The sequence below is a fragment of the Meles meles genome, chromosome 18, assembly GCF_922984935.1.
Source record: "Meles meles chromosome 18, mMelMel3.1 paternal haplotype, whole genome shotgun sequence".
Lineage (NCBI taxonomy): Eukaryota > Metazoa > Chordata > Mammalia > Carnivora > Mustelidae > Meles > Meles meles.
Genome location: NC_060083.1, coordinates 33,454,398 through 33,478,608, shown reverse-complemented (window position 1 = coordinate 33,478,608; position 24,211 = coordinate 33,454,398). Strand labels below are relative to the sequence as shown.

Here is a 24,211-nt window from a genome sequence, read left to right as displayed (position 1 = left end):
TGCAACTGATTTTTGAGGACTGATTTTATATTCTGACACTTTACTGAATTCCTGTATGAGTTCTAGCAGTTTTGCAGTGGAGTCTTACGGGTTTTCCACATAAAGTATCATATCTTCTGCAAAGAGTGAGAGTTTGCCTTCTTCTTTGCCAATTCAGATGCCTTTTATTTCTTTTTGTTGTGTGATTCTAGTACTATGTTGAATAGCAGTGGTGATAGTGGACATCCCCTGCCGTGTTCCTGACCTTAGGGGAAAAGCTCTCAGTTTTTCCCCATTAGGAATGATAATCACTGTGGGTTTTTCATAGGTGGCTTTGATGACATTGAGTTATGTACCCTCTATCGCTACACTGTGAAGAGTTTTGATCAATAAAGGAATCTGCACTTTGTCAAATGCTTTTTCAGCATCTACTGAGAGTATCATATGGTTCTTGTTCTTTCTTTTATTAATGAATTACATCAATTGATTTGTGAATGTTGAACCATCCTTGCAGCCCAGGACTAAATCCCACTTGGTCATGGTGAATAATCCTTTTAATGTAGTTAGATCCTATTGGCTAGTATTTTGGTGAGAATTTTTGCATCCGTGTTCATCAAGGATAATGGTCTGTAATTCTCTTTTTTGATAGAGTCTTTGTCTGGTTTTGGGATCAAGCTAATGCTGGCCTCATAAAATGAGTTTGGAAGTTTTCCTTCCATTTCTATTTTTTGGAATAGTTTCAGGAGAATAGGTATTAATTCTTCTTTAAATGTTTTGTAAAATTCCTCTGGAAAGCTGTCTGGCCCTGGGCTCTGGTTTGTTGGAACATTTTTGTTGACTGCTTCAGTCTCCTTACTGGTTATGGGTCTGTTCAGGTTTTCTATTTCTTCCTGGTTCAGTTTTGGTAGTTTATATGTCTCCAGGAATGCACCAATTTCTTCGAGATTGTCAAATTTGGTGGCATATAGTTGCTTATAATATGTTCTTATAATTGTTTGTATTTCTTTGGTGTTGGTTGTGATCTGTCCTTTCATTCATGATTTTATTAATTTGGGTCCTTTCTCTTTTCTTTTTGATATGTCTGGCCAGGGGGTTATCAATCTTACTAATTCTTTCAGTGGACCAGCTCCTAGTTTCATTGAGCTGTTCTACTGTTCTTTTGGTCTCTATTTCATTGATTTCTGCCCTGATCTTTATGAGTTCTCTTCTGCTGGGTTCAGGCTTTCTTTGCTGTTCTTTCTCCAGCTCCTTTCGGTATAGGGTTAGGTTGTGTACTTAAGACCTTTCTTGTTTCTTGAGAAAGGCTTGTATCGCTATATACTTCCCTCTCAGGACTGCCTTTGCTGTGTCCCAAAGGTTTTGAACAATCGTGTTTTCATTTCCATTTGTTTCCATGAATTTTTTCAATCTTTTTTAATTTCCTGGTTGACCCATTCATTCTTTAGTAGGATGCTCTTTAGCCTCCATGTATTTTGAGTTCTTTCCAACTTTCCTCTTGTGATTGAGTTCTAGCTTCAGAGCACTGTGGTCTGAAAATATGCAGGGAATGATCCCCATCTTTTGGTACCAGTTGAGACCTGATTTGTGACCCAGGATATAATCTATCCTGGAGAATGTTCCATGTGCACTAGAGAAGAATGTGTATTTTGTTGCTTTGAGATGGAATGTTCTGAATATATCTGTGATGTCCGTCTGGTCCAGTGTGTCATTTAAAGCCTTTATTTCCTTGTTAATTTCAGTGGGGGGGGGGGGTGTTAATGTCCCCTACTATTATTGTATTATTGTCAATGTGTTATTAATTGGTTTAGATCATTGGCTGCTCCCATGTTAGGGGTATAGATATTTAAAATTGTTAGATCTTCTTGTTGGACAGATCCTTTAAGTATGCTATAGTGTCCTTCCTCATCTCTTATTATAGTCTTTGGCTTAAAATCTAATTTATCTGATATAAGCATTGTAATCCTTCTATCAGAAAATAATATTCTTTTAATTACTAGTTCATTAAAAAATGTAAATGTGCATGGAAGAAGCTGAGAAGGAAACCCAAGTGGGTTTCACTCCCAGATCTGTAGGAAAACTTTACCCATACCATCGCCTTAATGATTCCACACTGACCAGAGTGTACTCAGTTTTCTGTTATCAGGGCTCATTTTAGCAGGCCAGGCACTATCTAGGTTCCATTCTCTCTGCTTCCATTCTCTCTGCTCCCTCTCGATCATTGCCCTGCCCTGCCCGTTGGTTCTTATATGGCAGGGAAAGGTAATAAAGCAACTGAATAGATGATTCCTTACAGTTCATAAGCCACTTTGTTTTTGGTCTTTACCAAAGGGGGAAAACTAAAACTATTCGTGAAAATGAGGGGTTTTCATATCTGAGGATTTAGATGCTCTCCCCATTACTACTAGGTTACTATCTAATAATCAAGAGACAAATATCTAGACAGAACAATTACTTCAATAGTTTTCATTCAACTTTTATCATGTATAAAAGGCTCTTCCCCAAAAGGGATGTAAATATGCGCACAATGTCAGGAAAAATTTAAGTAAGGCACAAGTAGAACTTTATTTCCTTGTTAATCTTTATTCTTAATTCTTAATTCCTAAGAATCTTAATTCTTATATTAATTCTTCCCAAAAAGGAAAAATATTCTTTATATTGAAATGTACTCAACACTTAAACAGTTCCTGAACTGTTTTGTTTTGGTTTTTGTTTTTTAAGATACCCAGCTGAAAAAAAGGTCTCTGGTCAGTAAGTTTGGAAAATGTTGCATTATATATCACTTTTCTGGAAATGTAAAATTGGCATTACAATATTAAAGACTCTAATAAAGAGACATTTTGAATTTAGTTAACCAAGCATTTTCCAAACTTATTTGTAAAGTCATTGTAAAACTTTTTTCAGTTAGCACAGACTTTGGGAATGTTGACCCATATTCCAAGTTAAAGGAAATGACCTCATACAAAAAAAAAAGTTTTCTAAGATAATTTAACATTACTCTGTCTCAGATGATAAACCAAGGATAATTAGGTATTACATACAGAAAACTACAAAATTGTTATTTGAAAAACTCAACTATAAGAGGGAGGCAAGCCAGAAAACAGACTCTTACCTACAGAGAATAAACTGAGGGTTGCTGTAGGGAGGTGGTGGGGGATGGGCTAGATGGCGGTTGGGTAAAAGAAGAGCACTTGTGCCTAGTACTAGGTGTTGTATGTAAGTGAAAAAAATCACTGAATTCTACTCCTGAAACCAGTATTACACTATATGTTAACTAACTAGAATTTAAATAAAACTTGAAACATAAAGTAAAATAAAATACTCAACTACATTGAGATCTATGTGGTTGAGTGCATATACAAATTTTACAATTATTATTTCAGTTCTACTACTTACTAGCTGTGTATCCCTGAGAAAAGCATTTGACCTCTCTGAGCCATAGCTTCGCCATCAGAAAAAAATCAAGATAATGGTATACATCTTTCAGGATTGTTATGAGGATTACATTAGATAATGCATTAAAATCACCTGGTATAGTGTAGGCACTTCACAAACTCCAGCCTATTTTCCTTCCATTGCTCTTCCAGATGAAGGATGGAGCCTCTTTTCCTCCTCAGCACTTTACTAATACATCCTAGAATTAAAATGTAATCAATGACTCCAGTATAATGAGCCTGGAGTGCTCAGTAAATACATAGCATATTCCAAAGGCAGAAGTAATACTAAAACAACCCTTCTACTACCAAAGCCCTACATGGGAGATACCAAAACCCACACTAATTTCTGTACTTTGGCTAAAGAAGTGTCCACAGTTACTCTGCATGTTCAGTGCTGGGACGCAAATTCAGTGGAGATGTTGTTGAGCAGACTTTATTGTTCACACGGTTTATTCCCCAACATACATAATGAGTCATAAAGAAGCCAGCTGTATTCACCACAGCAGTGCCCTGTGGGAGTGATTCTCACTTATCATCTAGTTTTTCAGCTGACAAACATTAATTGAAACACAACCTACTGTGTGTCAGGTGCTAGACATATCAATATGGATAAAATAAACTCCCTATGTGCCAAGCACTTGAAAGCTAAAGAATTACTGCATTTGGAGTCCAGAAAACCGCCATTGTACCAGAGCCCTGAGCTATGCAGACAGAAACCAGAACAGAAGCCACTGTATCAATGGCTCAGTGTGTCAGTATAGACCCTGAATCAGTCAAGATGAGCTATATCATGCTGCAGTAACCAAATGACCCCCCAAATATATATTTCTCCCACAAGCTATATATCTACCACTGGGCAGCTGAGGGCTGTCCTGTGTTGTCATCACCCTTCTCTAGAAATATTTGCCAGCACCCGTGGGAGAAGATGATGAAACTCTTGAATGTCTCATATGGACAGGACTTTATGTATGCCAACTTACATTCAAAACTCATTGGCCGGAACTGGCCACATGGCTACAGCCAACCACAGGGTTCCAAGAAGAAAAATTCTTTCATGTGCCCAGAATGGAGGAGACCCAGAATATTTAACATTTGCATGGGCCCCTTTCCCAACCCGTAGTAATAGTTCTCAGGGTGTTGTTTCTTTTTTTTTTTTTTTAGTTTAATCTTCATTTTATATTATATATGATTATGAGAATGATCTTATTAATTAATGAGAGTGTAAGCAGCTGGGTTCAAATTCCAACTGTACATTTACTAGCTGTATGACCTTAAGCAATTACCTACCCTCTCTATAACTGAGTTTTGCTCACTTGCAAAATGCAGATAAGAATTATCTATACTTGAGGTGCCTAGTGGCTCAGTCAGCTAAGTGTCTAACTCCTGGTTTTGGCTTAGGTTATGGTCTTGCGGTCGTGGGATTGAGCCCCACATCGGGCTCTGTGCTCAGTACAGTTTGCTTCAGATTCTCTGTCCCTCTCCCTCCCACTTGTGCTGTCTCACTCTCAAAGAAATAAATAAAAGAGCTTTATTATTTAAAAAAAGAGTGCTATTATTTCAAAAATAATGCATTAAATTCCTCCCATTCTCCAATTTTTATTCCCCAAAGGCTCGATTCTTTTTTTTTTTTTTTAAGATTTATTTATTTATTTGACAGACAGAGATCACAAGTAGGCAGAGAGGCAGGCAGAGAGAGAAGGGGAAGCAGAGAGCCTGATGCGGGGCTCGATCCCTGGACCCTGGAATTGTGACCTGAGCGGAAGGCAGAGGCTTTAGGCGCCCCAAGGCTCAATTCTTTTAACCAGTTCTTTTGATATTTTCTTCATCTCTCTAAAGAACATGTTTGTGTTGCTAATTTTTTTTAACTTGAGGCATTGCCTCACTAAGAAAAGATGATTTCTTTTTCACTCCTTCCTCTCTTGCACATTACAATTCCTACCATTCGTCCTCCCAATATATTTGCATTGTAATTTTAGTAAGATCAATATTTATTGCCTATGTTATAATGATTGTGTAATTCTATGATTATTTTCCTTTCCTTCATAACTTTTTATTCTCCCTGTACTTAGCTGCCATCTTTTATTGTATGTTTGCTTGTTTTCTGTGTGGCTGGTAATTAATCCCCAGGCTACTCAATTGTGTCAGTTTTCTCTCAATCCAATCAAATATATTAGTACTGTTTCACCTGCACCTTTTTAAGGAAGCCTCTCTGAGCCCTCTGACCTGCTCCCACCTAGACTGGTTGCTGGCTGCCTGGGTCTGGCGCACAGCTGGTGCCCTAGGATCTCCTTTCACTACCATACTGAGGACTATTCTGGCTGCCCTCCAATATTGGATTGCTTCTTTTTGTATCCCAGGTCTTATTTTTTCTTGGTTAGTCCTTCACTTTGGTGGAGTCCTTATTCTAGTAATTTCCTGAGAGGATTCTTGGGAGCTAACTTTTGGGTACAGTGAATGTCTAAAAACGCATTTATTCTACTCACCACTTTTAAAGTTTTCAGGTAAGTATAGAATTCTTGGTTGAAATAATTTTTTCAGATTTCAGAGGTGTTGCTTTGTCCTTTTCTAGCTTTCAGTACAGAGAAGTCTGATATCATTCTGATTCCAGAGGTTTCACAGGATACCTTTTTTTTTCCTTCTCTGGCAAGTTTTTAAGTTTTGTTTTTTTGTTTGTTTTTTTAACTTCAGTACTCTAAAATCTGCTTTGGTATTTTCTTCATGTCTCTGGATAACATATTTATATTGCTAATTGTTGGAGTGTTTTTCTTCAATTTGAGGCTTCACCTCACTAAGGAAGGATGATTTCCCTTTTTCCCCTCCCTGCCTCTTACATGCACATTATAATTCCTACCCCTCATCCTCTTAATATACTGAATAATATTAAAAAATGCACTGCCTTAGTGTTGGTGTACTGTTGTCTGTTGTGCTGGGCAACTGACAAGCCCTTTCAGTATAGGAAGCTATACCCGTCAGTTATGGGATATATCCTTAAAATTATTTAAAAGTATTTGTCCCCCCTTTTTTCTTTGCTCCCTCCTACTGGACTCATAGCCTGATGTCAAACCTCCTAGGTTATCAGCCCATTAATGTTTCTTTTTCTCTTCTACTTTCCATCCCCATGTCCTTATGCTTTTTTTAAAAAAAAGATTTTATTCATTTATTTGGCAGAGAGAGACACAGTGAGAGAGGGAACACAAGCAGGGGGAGTGGGAGAGAGAGAAGCAGGCTTTCTGCCAAGCAGGGGGCCCAATGCGGGGCTTGATCCCAGAACCCTGGGATCATCACCTGAGTCGAAGGCAGCCACTTAATGACTGAGCCACCCTGGTGCCCCCCTTATGCTCTTTCTCAGAGATTTCTGCAACCTTATTTTCTAAGCCTTCTATTGGGTCTTTCAGTTTTTGGTAGTATATTTTTAAATTTCCAGTGCTTTTATAATTCTCTGAGTGTTTCTCTTAGCCTGTCCTTTTCACAAAAATGCAGTGCCTTTGTTTCTCTTCAGGCTATTAATGATAGGCTTTCATTTTATAGTTTCTTCTCTCAGCATTGTCTCTCCTCTAAACTGTTCTATTGTTTATTTGGTTTTGGCCTCTGTCTTTCCTGTTACATGCTTTTCACATCTGCCTGGTGATCCTCGGATGTTCACCGAGATTTAAGAGAGCTCAGTAGCTGTTGGGGAGCTTTGAGCACATGGGCAGGGCTCTTTATCTATAAGCTTCACTTTAGGGTGATTTGGCCTGGCCCTCTCTTTCAGACACCAATGAAAGCAACATCAGAAAGCTTTGAGTGAATTCTCTTAGTCTGGTCAGGGCCCCCAAAAGTTTCTTCCAGTGTCCTTCCTGGAGGGTATCAGTCTGAGTACCAGTGTTCTGAGAGCCTGATAGGGAAATAATCTGCATGGAAACTTTGATTTCATCCACCTGTTTTGGGTACAGTACTACCTCCCACCCCCATTTCTAACTCTACTCCATGTCTCCCACTCTAGAAACCTGTCTTATGTTTTTCAGAGAATAAGCCACTAGTTTTTTTTTCTAGAGTGGGGAAGGGCTATGCAGGGTAGAGTAGGAGATCTATAAGTCTGACTGCTTTTTAAACAGACTTCACCAAATCCCTCTGATTTTAGCTCCACACTCATCCCCCACTTCCAGCAGTGTGTGGTACCCAAAGGGTGAATCAGGTTACTTCTCAGCCTTCTCCACTGCTGGCTTAGGATTCAACTTTCTCAAGTCTGCTAAATCCATCTGTCAATCTGCTTTCCAGCTACCAAAGTTCACTTGCTTTTGTTTCCTTTCTCATCTCTTTGTCTTTATAGATTTATGTAGTTTATTTTTAAAAAAAAATCTCTTTGCTCTGGTTTAGTGAGATTTAGGGAGAGAGCAGTATGTAATGAATATGTTCAATAAGCTGCCTTTAACCGGAAGTCCCAGCAGCATCATTTTCAAGCACAACATGACCAGCCAAATTCATGTTCAAGTCAGAAAAAAATATTTTTGCTTTGTTCTGCCAGGAATAACCATTACCAGCACTAGCTTGAAGCTGGCATGAATGCTTGTGTCAGTCAGCTCACTCCTAACTGCTCCTATAGGATCATAAGCAGAACCAAACTGGGCCTTAACCACAGGCACTCTGTCCAGCTTTCCATACCTAACAGCAGTGATATAGACCATGTTCTCATCCCAGTGACATGTCTGTCCAAAGCTGGTGATGACCCCAACAACCTCATCTTCCTTCATGATACACATGAGAATTGAAATCAGTGATGATTTAGTTCAGGTCCATGGAGTACTATTTGTAAAGCTTATCTGGGGAAGTCTGCAAGTTTTACCAGTGAAAGCTCCAGGTTGTAAATAGAAGGGATGAACAGAAGCAGTGGACGTTTTGCTTACCAATGTAGCCATAGCACATGGTAGTGTATGAAAAAATACTGTTCAGTAAATTAATGTCTTGGTTTTTCTGGATAGTGGCTTTTCAGTCTTGAGCAATCCATTTTAACCTCTCAATCTCAGTTTCTTCTTCTGAATAATTACGGTGACAATCATACCAATGGCTACAACTATTTTTCTAAGCCAACATATACACTGGAAAAAACTGCCTGAGAATGCTAGCCGTGGTTATACAAAAGTGAGTGAAGTTTTGTTTTTTGTCTATTCTCCAGACTTTCTGCAATGTGCCTATATTAGTTATATAATGAAAAAAATTAATGGAATATATAAACTAACAAAAAGAGCTTTGCCAGCATTGAGAAATTTGTGAATATTAAAGGCAATGGGAGAAGAGCAAAGATTTGATTCCATTTCTTTTTATCGCCCTCATCTGGAAATACATAAATCACTCATCTGGAAAATATAAACAAAATGCCTGAGTGGTTTCCCCTGGAGTTATAAATGTTACTCATCTCCAACATTTTTGAGGAGCTGATCATTAATTGAGGTAACCGATGGCAACTCAAGATATAAGAGCTTTTTGTAGGAATGAATGAGCTGAATCCCTAACATGAAACTGAGGATAAGTGACACCAAGGGGACAAGCAAGAGGAAAGCAAGGAGGTGAGAAGAAGGTACTGGAAGTGTTGCGCTGCCAATGGAATTTACACTGTATTTTTTTCTGTGTTTTAGAAACTTCAAAATTACAAACCACAGGCCGCAAGCAGTCAGTCTCAAGGAGCCTGAAACACCTATTCCATTCCTCAAATAAGTTTGTGAAGACCTTAAAACGGTGGGTCCTATGCAATTTTTCCAGGAAGTCTTAACTTCACAGGAATCAGCTGGTTTGGATTCTTAGTAGCAACATAATAGAAATTTCCCTTTTGTTATTGAAAGAGCATGAAATTCACTTTTCTCCTGAGAATTTGGGCAAGATAATAATTTTGCTGAGTTCTAGCCTGTGAACACGTGATACTTAGCAGGACTATGCTCACAGGTATATTTTAAATGACCTTTTATCATGATTCAAGCTTGGCAGAAGAGACACTTGAAGACAATTCTTCATTTTGCTTTTTCTTTTTAGGGGACTCTACTTAGCCGTTATATTTTATTACAAAGACAATATGTTAGTCACCAATGAAGATCAAATACCAATTGTTGAAATTGATGACTCTCATACCAGTTCCATTACACAAGACTTTCTGTGGTTCACAAAGGTATACTGAGTTCTGATTTCATTTTTCCCCAGTTTGCACCAATGTTCCTGTGCATAAATCTCTGAAACCTTTGTTGAGGAGTCTCCAATGATCAAAGTATTGGGGTGGGAGTAAATTATCTCAAAGGTCTTCCTTCAGCCCTCATATGCCCTGTGCCATAAAAAAATGTCAAAGTTGCATCTATGCTACATTTTCAAAGCAAAGAAGCTTGCATTCTGTCAGACTGTGTCTCCACTATTCTGAGTTATGGGATCATTTGGCAAAGACTAAAATGTGGATATGACTATTTCATTAACATTCAGATCTTTTTCCAATTGGACAGAGATCAAAAAGTTGTTTTGCTGTATCTGAAAATGGACTGGAGAACAAACATCAGGGGTCAGGTTTCCTTTTCCCTGCTTTTTGCTTTGATGCCACAACCTAAATCATGTACTGGCTTGGATGATGATATGACCTCGTGACTTCTTTTGCAGCTGTCCTGTATGTGGGAAGATATAAGGTGGCTGAGACAAAGCATACCTATCTCCATGTCCTCATCCACGGTGCTGCAAACTCGGCAGAAGATGCTCGCAGCAACAGCCCAGCTACAGGTGAGGGGCCAGGTTTCAACCCAGATTCCAAAGGAAATCTTAGAAAAGCTTGGTCAGTTCAGTTATCAAGCCCACCTGGAAAGGAAAAGGATGGGCTCCTTTCTCTTTCAGATCTCTAAGCATATAAAGGCTTCTTATGCAGTCTGAGGTGTACATCTGTTCATGTTGGGAAACCTTGCCTTTGGCAATTTCCTGGACAAGGAGCAAGGGTCTATCTTCAAGAATCTAGGAGTGACCCCCTAAACAAGAGGTGAGACTTGAGTTCTGGATTTGATATTAATCAGTCAACTCATTTCTCCTTTCTGGGTCTCAGTTTCATTACTTGCAAAATAAGAGGAGTTTGACTTAATCACAGGAGAAACCCTTGCTGCTCTGGCATCCTGGGCATCTAACTAGTGTATAGAGGTGGAAAAAGAGACTGGCAGATATTTTGAAGCGTTTCTTGGCTTGATCTTTTGTTAAAGCATAGGAATTTGCATACATTTTTGCTTACTTTAAAAAAAAAAAGTTCTTAGAAGCTTATCCTGAATTTATTCATCCTTCCATATTATTAACCTAATAAGATCAGGTCCCCAAACCTTAGAAGAATATTTGTAGCTTACAAAGCCCTTACTAGAAAAGACACTGAATTTTCACCAACTTCTTCTGAGTTTCCTTTTGTTGTTTTCTAGCATTACTTGAATTTGTGGTTCTTAACTACATGGACTTGGGAGTCTTTAAGAGATCACTGAGCCTTTATCAGCGATGGGTATTTACCTACAAAGCTGTCAGTTACATAAACCCCAGAAATACACATAACAGGAATCTATGTAAGCTGTGTTTGGCCAGACCATACCAGCCAAGGCATAAAAATAGGATCATAACAACAAAAAAATATTTTTGTGGCTCCACCCCCACCAGCAATTACAGGAACTTCATTTCTTGACCCACACAATAATAAAAATTAAACACCTGAAATAGTAACAATTATTATGTTGCTATTCTAATTCTGAAAGGCAACTCCTATTTCTCCTGTGCTATACTCCACTGCATCAACAGCTTTCTGCCTGTGTGCTCAGTGGCCTCAGAGATTTTAGGAAACAATGCTCTGTATTTCAGCTCACTCTTAACTACAAAATGTTCTTCCACTCAAGGAAGAGCTCTTGCAGCTGGACAGTGATGACTGTACTGAATTCAGAGCCCCCCTTCATCACTGATCAACTTGAGCTGGAACAAGCCCCTGTACCTCAAACTGCCCCTGCCTTCGGGTAAAGTTCATTCTCAGGAGGCTCCTTGATACCTTACTTAAGTTCTTTCTTGGGAGACTTAGACACCTTAGTGGACTCTTCATTAACCCATCATACAGCCTAGACGTGCTTGGATCACAGACTGAACAAGCTTAGAATTTCAAATAGGACTCTTTATTCCTAGAACACGTTCATCTCGTATCAGTAACAAGAGAAGGGTCTGGCTGTCACAGCCAGTGCAGCTAGATACTGAGGAGCCAAAGAGCAGCCATGATGGTCAGTGTGCCCCTACTCAACTACTCTCATTGCATTAGCTCTTGGATTTTCCTGCCCCCCCCCCAATATATTGACCCTCCACTTTTCATAATTTATCAATTCCCTTTTTTTTTTAAAGATTTTATTTATTTATTTGACAGACAGAAATCACAAGTAGGCAGAGAGGCAGGCAGAGAGAGAGGAGGAAGCAGGCTCCCCGCTGAGCAGAGAGCCGGATGCAGGGCTCGATCCCAGGACCCTGAGATCATGACCTGAGTGGAAGGCAGAGGCTTGAACCCACTGAGCCACCAAGGAGCCCCTATCAATTCCCTTCTGATCTCATTTCCTTCTCTGCCCAGCTTAGATTCCTTGGCCCATCCTAATCACTCCCTTGAAAATATTCTAAATTTCTGGCCCCTGTCTTCCCCTGCCATATTATTTACTTGGCAAAAATCTAAGCCTGGATGAATCCAACATGTCTGCACTGGAGGACTCACACACTGTTGCATAAAAGTCACACACACACACAAAAAAAAGGCGGGGGAGCTGTGTCATGGCTAGTTCATGTAGTTCATGGCTATAATTCTTACATATAAGTTAACCTAGTGATCACATGCCATTTCTCTACTAATTTCACTTTCCCAAACTATAAGGCAACTATTTAAAATCTCCATTCTCTTATATCCCTATCCCTTCCCCACACTCTCCAATCCTGTATCAGATGATAACTTCATGATATAATGTTAAAAGAAAATGAGTGGGAATTTTTTTCCCACCACCAAGTTGAAAAGCTTCCTGGCATTGACCCCACTTTGTATTTCATCACTCCAATTCAATAGTATTGGTTGAATAAGTAAATGTATTTGTCCAACCCCTGTGCACCAGAGAGTTTACCTAGGGGTACTCTATCTTATTGTAAAAAAAAAAATAGGATCACAGAACTGTACCTCATGCCATAGTCACCACCTGGATAGTTCACCAGTCCTGCATGGTAACCAGTGCCTCACAGTACTCAGCAACCAGTTATCCTTTACAGTGTCCGTGGAAGGCCAGAGCACTGCTATGCATTACCTCTCTACTTCACATTTCTATTTGCTTCCTTAAATAACAGAAGTCTTTGTCATTTTTTTTTTCTGGTAGGACCTATTGCCCAAACCTTTTGCTGATCTTTAGGATAATAATGTATAAAAATAGTGAAGCCGCCTTTGATTTTTAGGCAGTGAGAAGGGATAACAGGCACACAAAATATTTCACAAGAGAAGAAAACTGGATTTGGGGAAATTGCTACTGAATATTTTAGATCTCTCTGGTAATTGACATTTTCTGTGATGTTAAGAGGAAAGTAAAAATGCATTCTTAAATAGTTTGATTGGCATCAGCCATACATAAATCCTGTGGACCTACCTCTGGTTATCTATCAGTGTACTGTCCCCACCCTTTCCAGCATCACTACCACTGCCTAATTACTCCAGTTACATCAAAAGCACCCAAAGTCATACTCTTGCTTCCAGTAGTATATATACTGGAATACTTATATATACCAGTATACTCTCTAATCCTTTCTCTATACTTCTGCCATGGTAGCCAATAAAAGATTCTGACCATGTCATGCCCTCACTCATGCTCTCTTAAGACTGGCTCAGACATTTTATCCCCATGATCACCATCTTTCTCCTCCTGTTTTCACTGCGCACTGACTTTACCTTCATCACAGTGCATACCATCCACTGTGCACCACGTGCCTTGTAATCCAAATTCTGCTCTATAGTGAGGTTCTTTAATACATAATAATAAACAATAATATGAAACAACAACTTTCATTTCACAGAATACATGCCAGGCACCATGATAAGTGCTTTACAACATATCTAACTTAACCTCCGCCACATCCTAATAAGAAAATAGTATTACTGATACTCACTTAACAGATGACGAAACTGAGGCCTAGAAAGGTTATATAACTTGCTCAAGCTTGCACTAACAAGAAATATCAGAGTCTGGTTACAAATCTAGATCTATATAACTCTAAAGTCTGCATTTTTTCTAATACTTCATCATCTTATTATGTATTCATTTACAAAAAGCAGACAAAAATCTTAAATAGGAGAAATTACCCATATTATAGCTTAAAAAGTAAAAGTAGTATATTCTGTATCATTTGGAGCTGATTTAGGAGAAGTAGTATTAGATTTGATTGAAAAAAGGTAAATTATGAATTGATTAATATGACCTAAGCAGGAAGAAAGACAATTATCTGCCAGCATTTGGAGTGAAAAATAGTAAGATGAGAAAACCTGTTAAGTGGCCAAGACCCCACACTGTTTTTCCCCACCCTTAGGAAAATGACAGGGTACCCAAAAGGCAGAAGTGTACATTGCTCTTATATTGAGGGGTATCCAAAATACCCTCAAAATACAGTAATCATCTGACACTGTAGATTGGGTTACATTAAACTTTCCTCTTCCATAGCTTTTAGAATTAGTACTAGGGATTAAAAGCCAGTTAACATTTAGGAATACCATGTCTTTTTCATTTTTCAAGATGGGAGATAAAAGTTTCTGCATAATTTTACTCTCCTTTTCAGGCCTTCATATCCAACTTTCCATGTCACCCCAAGCTGAATAAAGGTCTCTAAATAGTATGCTTATCTAAGGCTTACTGATAGTCCTGTGATTTGTTCTGATTATAACCTAGATGCATTCCTGTGAGCCATCAGGTGGCTTTTATTCCTCTTTAACTTGTAGGATCCTCAAGGTTCCCCAGATCTCCCAATCTTGATTGCATAGCATGAAAAGTATTGAGGTGTTTTTCCTTTGGGTCCTAAAGAACCCCAAATTTGCCCCCTTGGAACATGGTTGCAATTTATTTTCACAAAGATATTCTGCTCTGAAATTGGGCTGTCCCCAGAGCTAGTTCTCCAACCCAATTTGATGTCAATAAAGAATTTCAGGAAGACTTTTAGTGCTTTCTTATTCAAACTGTTGGTCAACATATCCAAAGATGATGGTAAACCACTGATGATAACTCTGCTTAAACACAACGACCACCACATTCAATGTCTCCCCACCAGCTTTAGTCCAAAATAAATCATATTTTCTACTGTCCTAATGATAAAATGTTAATTCAGTCAACAAAGACTAAATGAGCTATGAATATGTGCCAGGCACTGTGCAAGTAACCCAAAGACACAGAAATGAAACAACCATGAGCTCCTGACATGTACATCAATCTGAAGGAAACCAGAGTCACACTAAGATACAGGTTTCCATAGGAAACTATAGGGGGCAAAGGAAAGGATGGTAAATTCTGAGAGAGTTGAGAAAGTCCTCCCAGAAAGGATGAAACCTAGGCAGAGTCCTGAAAAAGAGTAAGTATAAGCCAGGGTGGGATTCCAATTAGAGCATAAAGAAAGCCCATACCCTACTTATATGAAGCTAGAGAGTTTATAGAATACTTTCTCATGCATTGTTTCACTTAATCCCCCAAACAGTCTGTAAGGTAGGGATTAGCATAAGGGCTGACTCTTTTTTAAATGATGAAACTCAGGGCCAGAGAGGGTAAAAAATTCTTCAGAAGGCTAAGAGTTAATGAACAGGAGCCGCCCTGAAACTCAACACCAGTATAACTAAAGGCTTAGCAGCCTGGCTGGTGACTGCTGGAGCCAACTTGAACTGGCTCAGGAGAGCCAACTGGTAAATATTCAGGAATTCTGAAAGCCTGTTGTCAAACTTTTGGTAGCTTGGTAGCTTTAAATTGGCAAGCATCAGTGGGAGCATTTACACCACAGAAATGGGCCTACGGTACAAATCAGGCCTTTTTTTTTTTTTGATAGCCAGTTTATCAGTTTATTTACCAGTATTACTTGGCAGCAAACTGCCTTTATATAAAACTGTATTACTACCAAGGGCTGGATGAAAAGCCTTACCCAATTAACTTCTCTAGATTTAGAAGTCACTTACTGAAAAGGAATAATCTAACTGAATGATTAGGTTAATTTAAAAAATAATGATCCCACAAATGTTTATATGTTAATAATTAATTATTAATGAAATGTCTTACTTATGCGCCCAGTTCTAATGAGGAAAAATAAAAGATACAAGACAGTCTCTACCTGGAAGAACATTCCCATGTTTTCATAGCTGTAGATATGGACCAGCTGGCTCATTCATTTTTAGGTCATCCGTTTCACTTTTCCAAGTTCTGGTTCTACTTTCGCTCTCCTGCTAACTGGTCATCAACATTTATCTGAGCTCACAAATGGCTGCTGGGAGTGCTGAGATGGTTTGTTTAGATCTTTGAAAAATCACAGATATTCAAAGTAAAAGAGAATTTTGTCCTATTCATCCAGTGTTCTAGGTTAGAAATCTTCAAGCCCTGCATATTTTAAAAATTCTTTTTATTTTAGTAATAAAAGTGGGCCCCTCCACATTTGATGTGGCATCTTTCTCTTCCTACCTTACTAAAAGTATTGTCTGCCTCAGTTGACCTAGCTTACAAATAATTTTAACGTAATTTTAAATACATAGAAACCCCTGAAATTCAGATAAGTCAAACCAGGCCAATCTCCCAATTAAAGTATCTTGAAAGGAATGTGCAGTCATTTGGGAACCTGTACAATGTGCTACATTGTCAATTCACTTCTTCATTTTAAACAACCCCACTTCATACCAGCTTACTGTAGATCTCTTGAAAACTCCACAAGTGGCATACTTGAAATATCAGGCATTTTTCTTTAAAACATCTGGGATTCTCTTCAAGTGCTGGTAACTGAGGTCTATGGGCTGGTGTGTCTGTGTGGGTAAGAGATATTTACAGATATTGAATTTGCTTAAAAAAACATAATTTTTGTGCCTCTTACTATAATCTTTGCAGGCTTATGGTGAAGAGATTTTCTTTGAGCTTCTGTTAAGTACATTTCTGTGGTGGCACATACTCTAGGTTTAAATTTGCTTAAAGAAATAAAAAAACTTTTCAGAAATATCAGTTAATTATGCAGTGTCTTTTGTTGCAGTTATGCTGCTTTGTTTGCACAGTATCAACCCAGCTACCAGAAATCTATTTGTTTCTAGAACTTACTTGGAACACACAACTTGGGAAGAGTTTACTATGAGCCCATTAAAGACCGGCACGGAAACATCCTCATAGTCACCATCAGAGAAGTGGAGATGCTTTATTCATTTTTTAATGGCAAATGGATGCAGATCTCAAAGCTCCAAAGCCAGAGGAAGTCTTTGTCAACACCTGAGGAGCCAACAGCCTTAGACATTTTACTGATCACCATCCAGGTAGGTAGTCTTTTGAGTTTTCTAATACTGCATATTTAAAGTTCCAAACACACTTGTTGTGAGACTCCAGTGAAATATATCAAGAGCCACTTACAAATGCAGTGATGAAGTGGAGAGGGCCTAGAGGTATTTTCACTGCTTGTATCCTACACACAGGAAAGATTCGGAAGCTTATTTTTTATTTATCACTCTCCAGCTCTGGAATTCATTAAGCAATACAAGTGGTGAGCACTCCAAAAATACCCCTGACCGGAGAACCAACAAGAAACTTTGAGACAAATATTTGAGTAGGGGTCTATAGGTAGTATAATCAAAACATTAAACCAATATCTGAAGGGACTATAATAATAATACATTCCTGGACTCTGTGTGTGTGTGTGTGTGTGTGTGTGCGTGTGTGTGTGTGTGTGTAAAACCCTCTGAAGAAAAACTCTTAACACCTATTTACTCATTTGTTCCTTATAATGCTCCCCTGGGTCAGACAGACATGATAAAGTCCATTATAGGAATGAAAGGACTGAGGCTCAAAGAAATTATATACAACATATGGCCACACAGAGAGGCAGAGTTAGTGAAGCTAATGAAGCTCCAGCACAATTTAGCTCTTCGCCTGTACAAGCCCCTTCCAGTGCCCTGGCAGGGATCCCAACAATTTTATATTCTTCTTAAAGAAGGCACCAAAAGGGATGCCTGGGTGGCTCAGTTGGTTAGGTGGCTGCCTTCAGCTCAGGTCGTGATCCTGGCGTCCTGGGATCGAGTCCCACATTGGGCTCCTTGCTCAGCAGGGAGCCTGCTTCTGCCTCTGCCTGTGCTCACTCTCTCTGACAAATAAATAAATAAAAATCTTTAAAAAAAAAAAAAAAAAAAAGGCACCAAAAATTGTATTCACTTCAGTCCCCACAAAACTTGCATTTGCCCCTGAGCACACAGCAAGAAAATGGAGGGCTGAAACCTGAACTCAGATCTTCTGACTGGAATCAGGCTTCTTTCTGCCACTTGACATCACATTCCTGGGCAGGAGTTAGGATTGCAGTCATGAGGGACTAGAAATGAAATAAAGGATTAAAGACTCACTGGAGACTGGAATAGCCACCAAAATTCAAAAATCAGGCAGCTTAGATCAAGACTCGGGCTGACAGCCAAACCAGGATACAAAACACATCTTTTGCTCCTGAGTCCAGTGCTCTCTCCATACCATCACACCCCTCACGGGTTCTTATGTGAACATGGGCGTCACACTGTTTCTTTTTCCTTTTTTAAGCCCAGTCATGGGGATGAGTTCTATAGTACTCTGCAGTTAGGTGGTAAAGCTGGCAGAAACACCTACCTTGATTGAGCCCTGTGCAACTGGTAGCGTATGTGTACAAGACAGCCACCCCAGAGTAAAGAGAAAGAAAGAGCTCTGTCCCACATAAACCCCAGCTTTGGTACCTATAGCCCTTTATGATCACCCTAAAAAGCTAAGCCACCAGCCCACTATCTTCTTTTTTTTTTTTTTAAGATTTTTATTTATTTGTTTGACAGAGATCACAAGTAGGCAGAGAGGCAGGCAGAGAGAGAGAGGGAAGCAGACTCCCCGCTGAGCAGAGAGCCCAATGTGGGGCTCGATCCTAGGACCCTGAGATCATGACCTGAGCCGAAGGCAGAGGCTCAATCCACTGAGCCACCAAGGAGCCCCCCACTATCTTATTTTCATTCCTCACTGAGAAGTGATTGGTACAGTAATCTCACCTTTACTTTCCTTGTACTAGCCCAAACCAGAATGGAGTCCTGTGTAGCAAAGGTAAGCTAATTAGTCAAAGCCAATACCTCTGGCTTTGATTTTACAGAATTTGGGTTCATATGAAATTGATAGAGGGTGTGTGTGTGTGTGTGTGTGTGTGTGTACATGTGTGTGTAGGAGATGGGGGCAGGGAACACAGACATATTTGTGGCTCCCCTCTTCACCCTTTATAAGCAAGTGCTAAAAGAAACATTTTAAAAATCATAATAAATTGAGCTTTTACAGGGTGACTAATACACTAATCCCCTATAGGGATAAACTGGGGTCTGGGCTACCTTTGCTCCTAGAAACACAGCACAGACCCCAGCATGATATAATACCTGGTTTCTCCTAGACTTATTACATTAAAAATGTGTTACAGGTGCAGAAAAATTCCAATCTGGCGAAACGTTGTTAGAGAAGGAGACCAAAAATAGAGGCAAGATCAGGTTTCCACACAGATTCAAATGGAAAATAAACCCCCTCTGATTGGCACATTTCTGCCTGATGTCACTCCTACCCACCCCCACTCTCCTTCTCCTCCTCCTACTTCTCTCTCCCCTCCTTCCATTCAAGTCTTACACTGAAGAGGAAATGGGGAATAAAACTACTGGGGCTGGTATCCAATCACGCCTAATTAAGTCAATATTTGGCCCCACAAACTCATCACTAGAGTGATGACCACCAGACCTTCAGATGGGAGGCTTAGGCTTTTTCCTGTCATATCACAACACATACTAAGGCACCACTTTGGAACCTGGCTGGCTGGTATGATTCCTGACTCCACCTTGTCTAGTTATGTGACTAGGGCAAGTTACTTAATTTTTTATCTTTCATATTTCCTCCTCTGCAAAAAACTCTATTTAATACATAAAGCATTAGAAGAGTAGCAAAAGTGAGCACTAAAATAAATGTTAATGATTGTTATTATTTCTCTACTCAGAAAAATCCAAATAATGCTTGGCCCTCCTCAGAGCATACCTAGGCCATCTCCTCCCATCCATACCCTCCCACAGACCCTGGAACTGGCTCAGTCATCCCTTGGGGCATTACACCACTCTGTCTATTTTTCCAAAAGAACTAAGGAAAAGTTGCATAAAAATTGTATGATCTGGGGCAGCTGGGTGGCTCAGTGGGTTAAAGCCTCTGCCTTCGGCTCAGGTCTTGATCCCAGGGTTCTGGGATCGAGCCCTGCATCCGCCTCTCTGCTCAGCAGGGAGCCTGCTTCCCTTCCTCTCTCTCTCTGGCTGCCTCTCTGCCTACCTGTGATCTCTGTCAAATAAATAAATAAAATCTTTAAAAAAAAAAATTGTATGATCTGCAATGGGGTTTTCAAAACAGGTAAGGGCTCTAACAAAATCTGGGTCCATAACTAATCTACTAATCTGTAGGGCCCAGAGGAAGCTCCAGGGTCTGACCCTCTCAAATTCCTGATCCTCTCAAGTCCCAGACCTTCATTGCAGGCCTTTCTCATATCTAGAAGAAAGAAATCCTTTAAAAAAAAAAAAAAAGAAAGAAAGAGGGGAGGGATGAAGGAAGCAATCCTCCCCACACTCGTCTAGGAAAACGAGAGTTATTATGAACAAATTAGAGTCCCTCTGAGCAAACTAGTTGGCAATGAGAGTATTTCCAATAGGGAGGCCCCTCTCAGGTGCTGAGTTACTCAGATATTGATCTCCTGGGTCACCTTAATAACTGGAAACTTCACAGGTGAACTCTTCTTGAAGATTAATCTTTCACATTAGTACTATATTTTCAAGTTTTTTTTTTTTTTTAAGATTTTATTTATTTATTTGAGAGAGTGAGAGAGCATAAGCGGGGAGAAGGTTAGAGGGAGAAGCCGACTTCCCGTGGAGCAGGAAGCCCGATGTGGGACTCGATCCCGGGACTCCGGGATCATGACCTGAGCCGAAGGCAGTTGCTTAACCAACTGAGCCACCCAGGCTCCCTATATTTTCAAGTTTATAAACACTTTGTCACATTTATAATATCATTTGATCTTTGTGAAAACCCAGTGAGATTGGACAGTTTTATTCACATCTGTGAGTGTGTCCCACTCACAGATGAAGCTACGGATTTTAGGGAAATAACTCCTCAAGGTCATATCAGCCTAAAAGCAGCATAGGAGAAACTGGGACCCAAATTTTCTGACTCCTGGTCAGGTACCCTTCCCATTCTGCCAAGTTGCTTTACACGCCCTCTCCCTCCCTTTCTTTGAATCTGTGGGAAAAAAGTATAATCTTCGAGAAAGCCCGTGAAGTTTGCCGCCTCCTCCTCCTCCTTAGGCATTCCTTGTCACCCTGTGCCTCCTTACACCTGTGATGCCCAAGACCTACTATTTCTTCTGCCCTTCTCTGTTGTTTCTTTTTTCTAGTACATTCCTGCTCTTTCTACCTCCATGCAGCCCCTAAAACATGGGAATCAAAAACTGTAGGAATCAAGAAGATGAATGAAAGTAAGCCAGTTGACCTGGATATGAGAAACAATTGGGTTCACACAAAAGCCTGTTTAGCAATGTTCATAGCAGAATTATTCAAGTAGCCAAAGAGTGGGAACAACCAAATGCCCAACAACTAATGAATGGATAAACCAAAGTGGTCTATCCATAAATGGAATATTATTTAGCCATAAAAATGAGTGAAGCACTGACCCATGCTGCAAAGTGGATGAACGCTGAGGACATTAATCTAAGTGAAAGAAGCCAGGCACAAAATGCCACATATTATACAATTCCCTTTATACGAAACATCCAGAACATGAAAATCCACAGAGACAGAAAGTAGATGAGTAGTTCCAGGGGGAAAGGAGGAGGGACTAGGGCATGACAGGTAAAGAATGCCAGGCTTCTTTGTGGAGTGATGAAAATGATCTGGAATTAGGTAGTGCTGATAGTCACATAAGCTTGTGAACACAGGAAAAAAACACAGGATCTCATACTTTAAAAGGGTGAAGGTTATAGTATGTTAATTACATCTCAATTAAAAAAAAAAAGAAAAAACAAGCAAAAGCAAAATCTGGAGGGCCCTTGTCCCATCTAAAGACTCCATTCAGCCTCATCTAACTACAGTGGAAGAAAGTGGTCCCAATGTTGAAATGTTTTCCAGTTTTTAAAGAGAAGCTGGAAAATCTACAGAGTTATGAATTAAATCTCTTTATTTTTAAAGGTTAGAAAATAATTTAGAAAATTTAAATTCTTGGGGCACCTGGGTGGTTCAGTCCGTTGAACATCTGCCTTTTGGCCCAGGTCATGATCCCAGCGTCCTGGGATGGAGCCTGAGTCAGGCTCCCTGCTCAGTGGAGAGTCTGCTTCTCCCTCTCCCTCTGCCCCTCCCCCTGCCGCTCCTGCTCTCTCACTCACTCTTTCTCTCTAAAATAAATAAAATCCTTAAAAAATCTTTTAAAAATTTTTTACAGTCCATATACTCTTGGGCCCACAAAGACCCGGGCCACCATTTTATGACCTTTGCTATCCCTAGACAATTCAGTTTCCATTCCCTCTGCAATGAAACAAAAGCCCTGTAGTTACTAGAAAAGCATCTGTCATTCTTCTAACAAGTTCTTAGGATACCTGCTCAAGGGAGCGTGGCTGAATAGATCCTTCCTGGTCCCTATATCAACATAGCATATTCTCTTCAAGAGGCCCAGCCCCAGATTCTCCTCTGGGCCTCTCACTTCATATTTAATAAACATTTTTTCAGCACCAACTAGGTGCCAGGAACCCTTCTAGGTGCTATAGGAAAAACAAATGAGTAAGTCAAGGTCCCTGCTCTCAAGGAGTTCAGTCAAGGGAGGGAGACAGACTTGTAAACAAATCAAGGTAATACAAGGCAGAATTAAACCAGAGCCTGATAGCAGTACAAACAGTGTACTATGGGAGCATAGACAAAGCAGCTATTAATTCTCCCTGGAAATATCAGGGAAGGCGCTGTAGAAGAGGTGACATTTGGCTGAGCAATGAAGGGTAAATTAAGTTCACCAGGTGGAGGGAAAAAAGAGAAAAAGAGAGGGTAGGAAGGAAAGAGAAAGGTAGGAAGGAGAGAAGGAGGGAGGGAGAGAAGGAGGAAGGAAGTGAGGGAGGGAAGAAGGAAGGAAGAATAAAGAGAATTAAATAGAGGGCATGGTAGAGAAATGAAGCATAAGGAAATGGAAAAGTAGATATAACCCTCCCTCGGGCTCACAATGGATATTATACAACCCTTATCAACTTGAGTTAGAAAAATTTGCTACATGTCTCTCTCACACATGGAAATCTGAGTTCCATGAAAGGGAAGATCACATCTCACTGATGTCATTAATATTCTAGCACAACACCCTGATACATAGTAGGTGTCCAATAAAAGTTGTCGAGTGAGTGAATTCATGAACCAAGAGAATGAAAGAAGAGACATTAGGATATGTCTGAGGAAGGAAAAAGCAATACATTTTGGCTGAAGATAAGAGACACAAACGGACTGTAATTAAACTAAAGGCTAGAAAAACAGGTTAGAAGTCAAATCAGGCAATATATGGGCCCAAAGGCTTTGGATTTGGTTTAGGAGGCCTTCCTAGTGTACCTAAGATTATATGAATGGGACAGTTTCTTTCTCTTCCCATACATTTCTCAGGCTCTAAAAACAATCTGACTAATGAAGGATAAATGACTATGAAAGGCAGGAAAACACAGGCAGATGCTCAGTCAGTCCTTTTAAGAAAGTGAACAAAAGAGTAAATTACTCCAAGAATGGTGGTGGTTTTTACATAACCACAGTGTCTTCCTAACTCTCATTCTATTTGTGGTTAGTTCTAACCCCCACATGTTTTTCTCTTATATCCATCCTGTATTTGTTTTCCTGGGTTTGGGTCTTTACAAAGACATTTTCTTATTAAGTTTCAACTCTAATTATGATAGCTTATTTTTCCAGTGCATAGGATCATTCAGAGCTTTATTACTACTTTCTTGAAAATCAAAACCACAACAAATTTGGGACCCACCATTTTGATACACACATTCTTCATTTCTTTGTCTGAAACATCAATAAATAAGCTAAAGAGACAGGCCCTCAGGACAAGTCCCTGTAGAGTCAGCACTCAACATGTCTACTGTTCCCATACCACTTCCATCATCCACAAATCTTCAACCCAGATAGTCAGCTTATTAAAATAATGTGGTCAAGATTCTACTTTTGCCAGATTATCTAGTGAAACAGATCACACTGGAGACTTCTCCCTGGTCTATGGATTCTGCTCTTTTGTTGCTGGAAATTAACATTGGAGGATTTGCCCTTCACAAAACCATGTTGACTCCTATTTAAAAGTGTCTCAGGATTCCTGGGTAACTAAAAATTGATTATTTGATGGTTCTTTCTCATTTTGTTCAAACATCAATAAGTTGATGGTCTTTAATTACCAGGGTCATCCTGTGTCTCTCTCCTTCCTGTTTAAAGATAGGTATATTTGCCCTTTTCTAGTCTCTAGGGACTTTTCCAGTTCCCCATCACTTCTCAAAAGTAATGACCTGTGGGTTTGTGACCACATCTGCTTGTACAGCAAGTATCCCTAGGGTGC

The 24,211-nt window shown here is 39.6% G+C and overlaps 1 protein-coding gene across 1 annotated transcript in view; it reads left to right on the top strand.

Annotated features, from left to right (window-relative positions):
• Positions 1–24,211, top strand: part of ANKFN1 (ankyrin repeat and fibronectin type III domain containing 1) — a 160,134-nt gene that overhangs the window by 96,211 nt on the left and 39,712 nt on the right. Inside the window, exons 9-12 of the mRNA XM_045983860.1 lie at positions 9,026–9,125; positions 9,417–9,549; positions 10,023–10,139; positions 16,690–16,905. Of these exons, the coding sequence (XP_045839816.1) occupies positions 9,026–9,125; positions 9,417–9,549; positions 10,023–10,139; positions 16,690–16,905 (566 nt within the window). The remainder of the gene's footprint in view (positions 1–9,025; positions 9,126–9,416; positions 9,550–10,022; positions 10,140–16,689; positions 16,906–24,211) is intronic.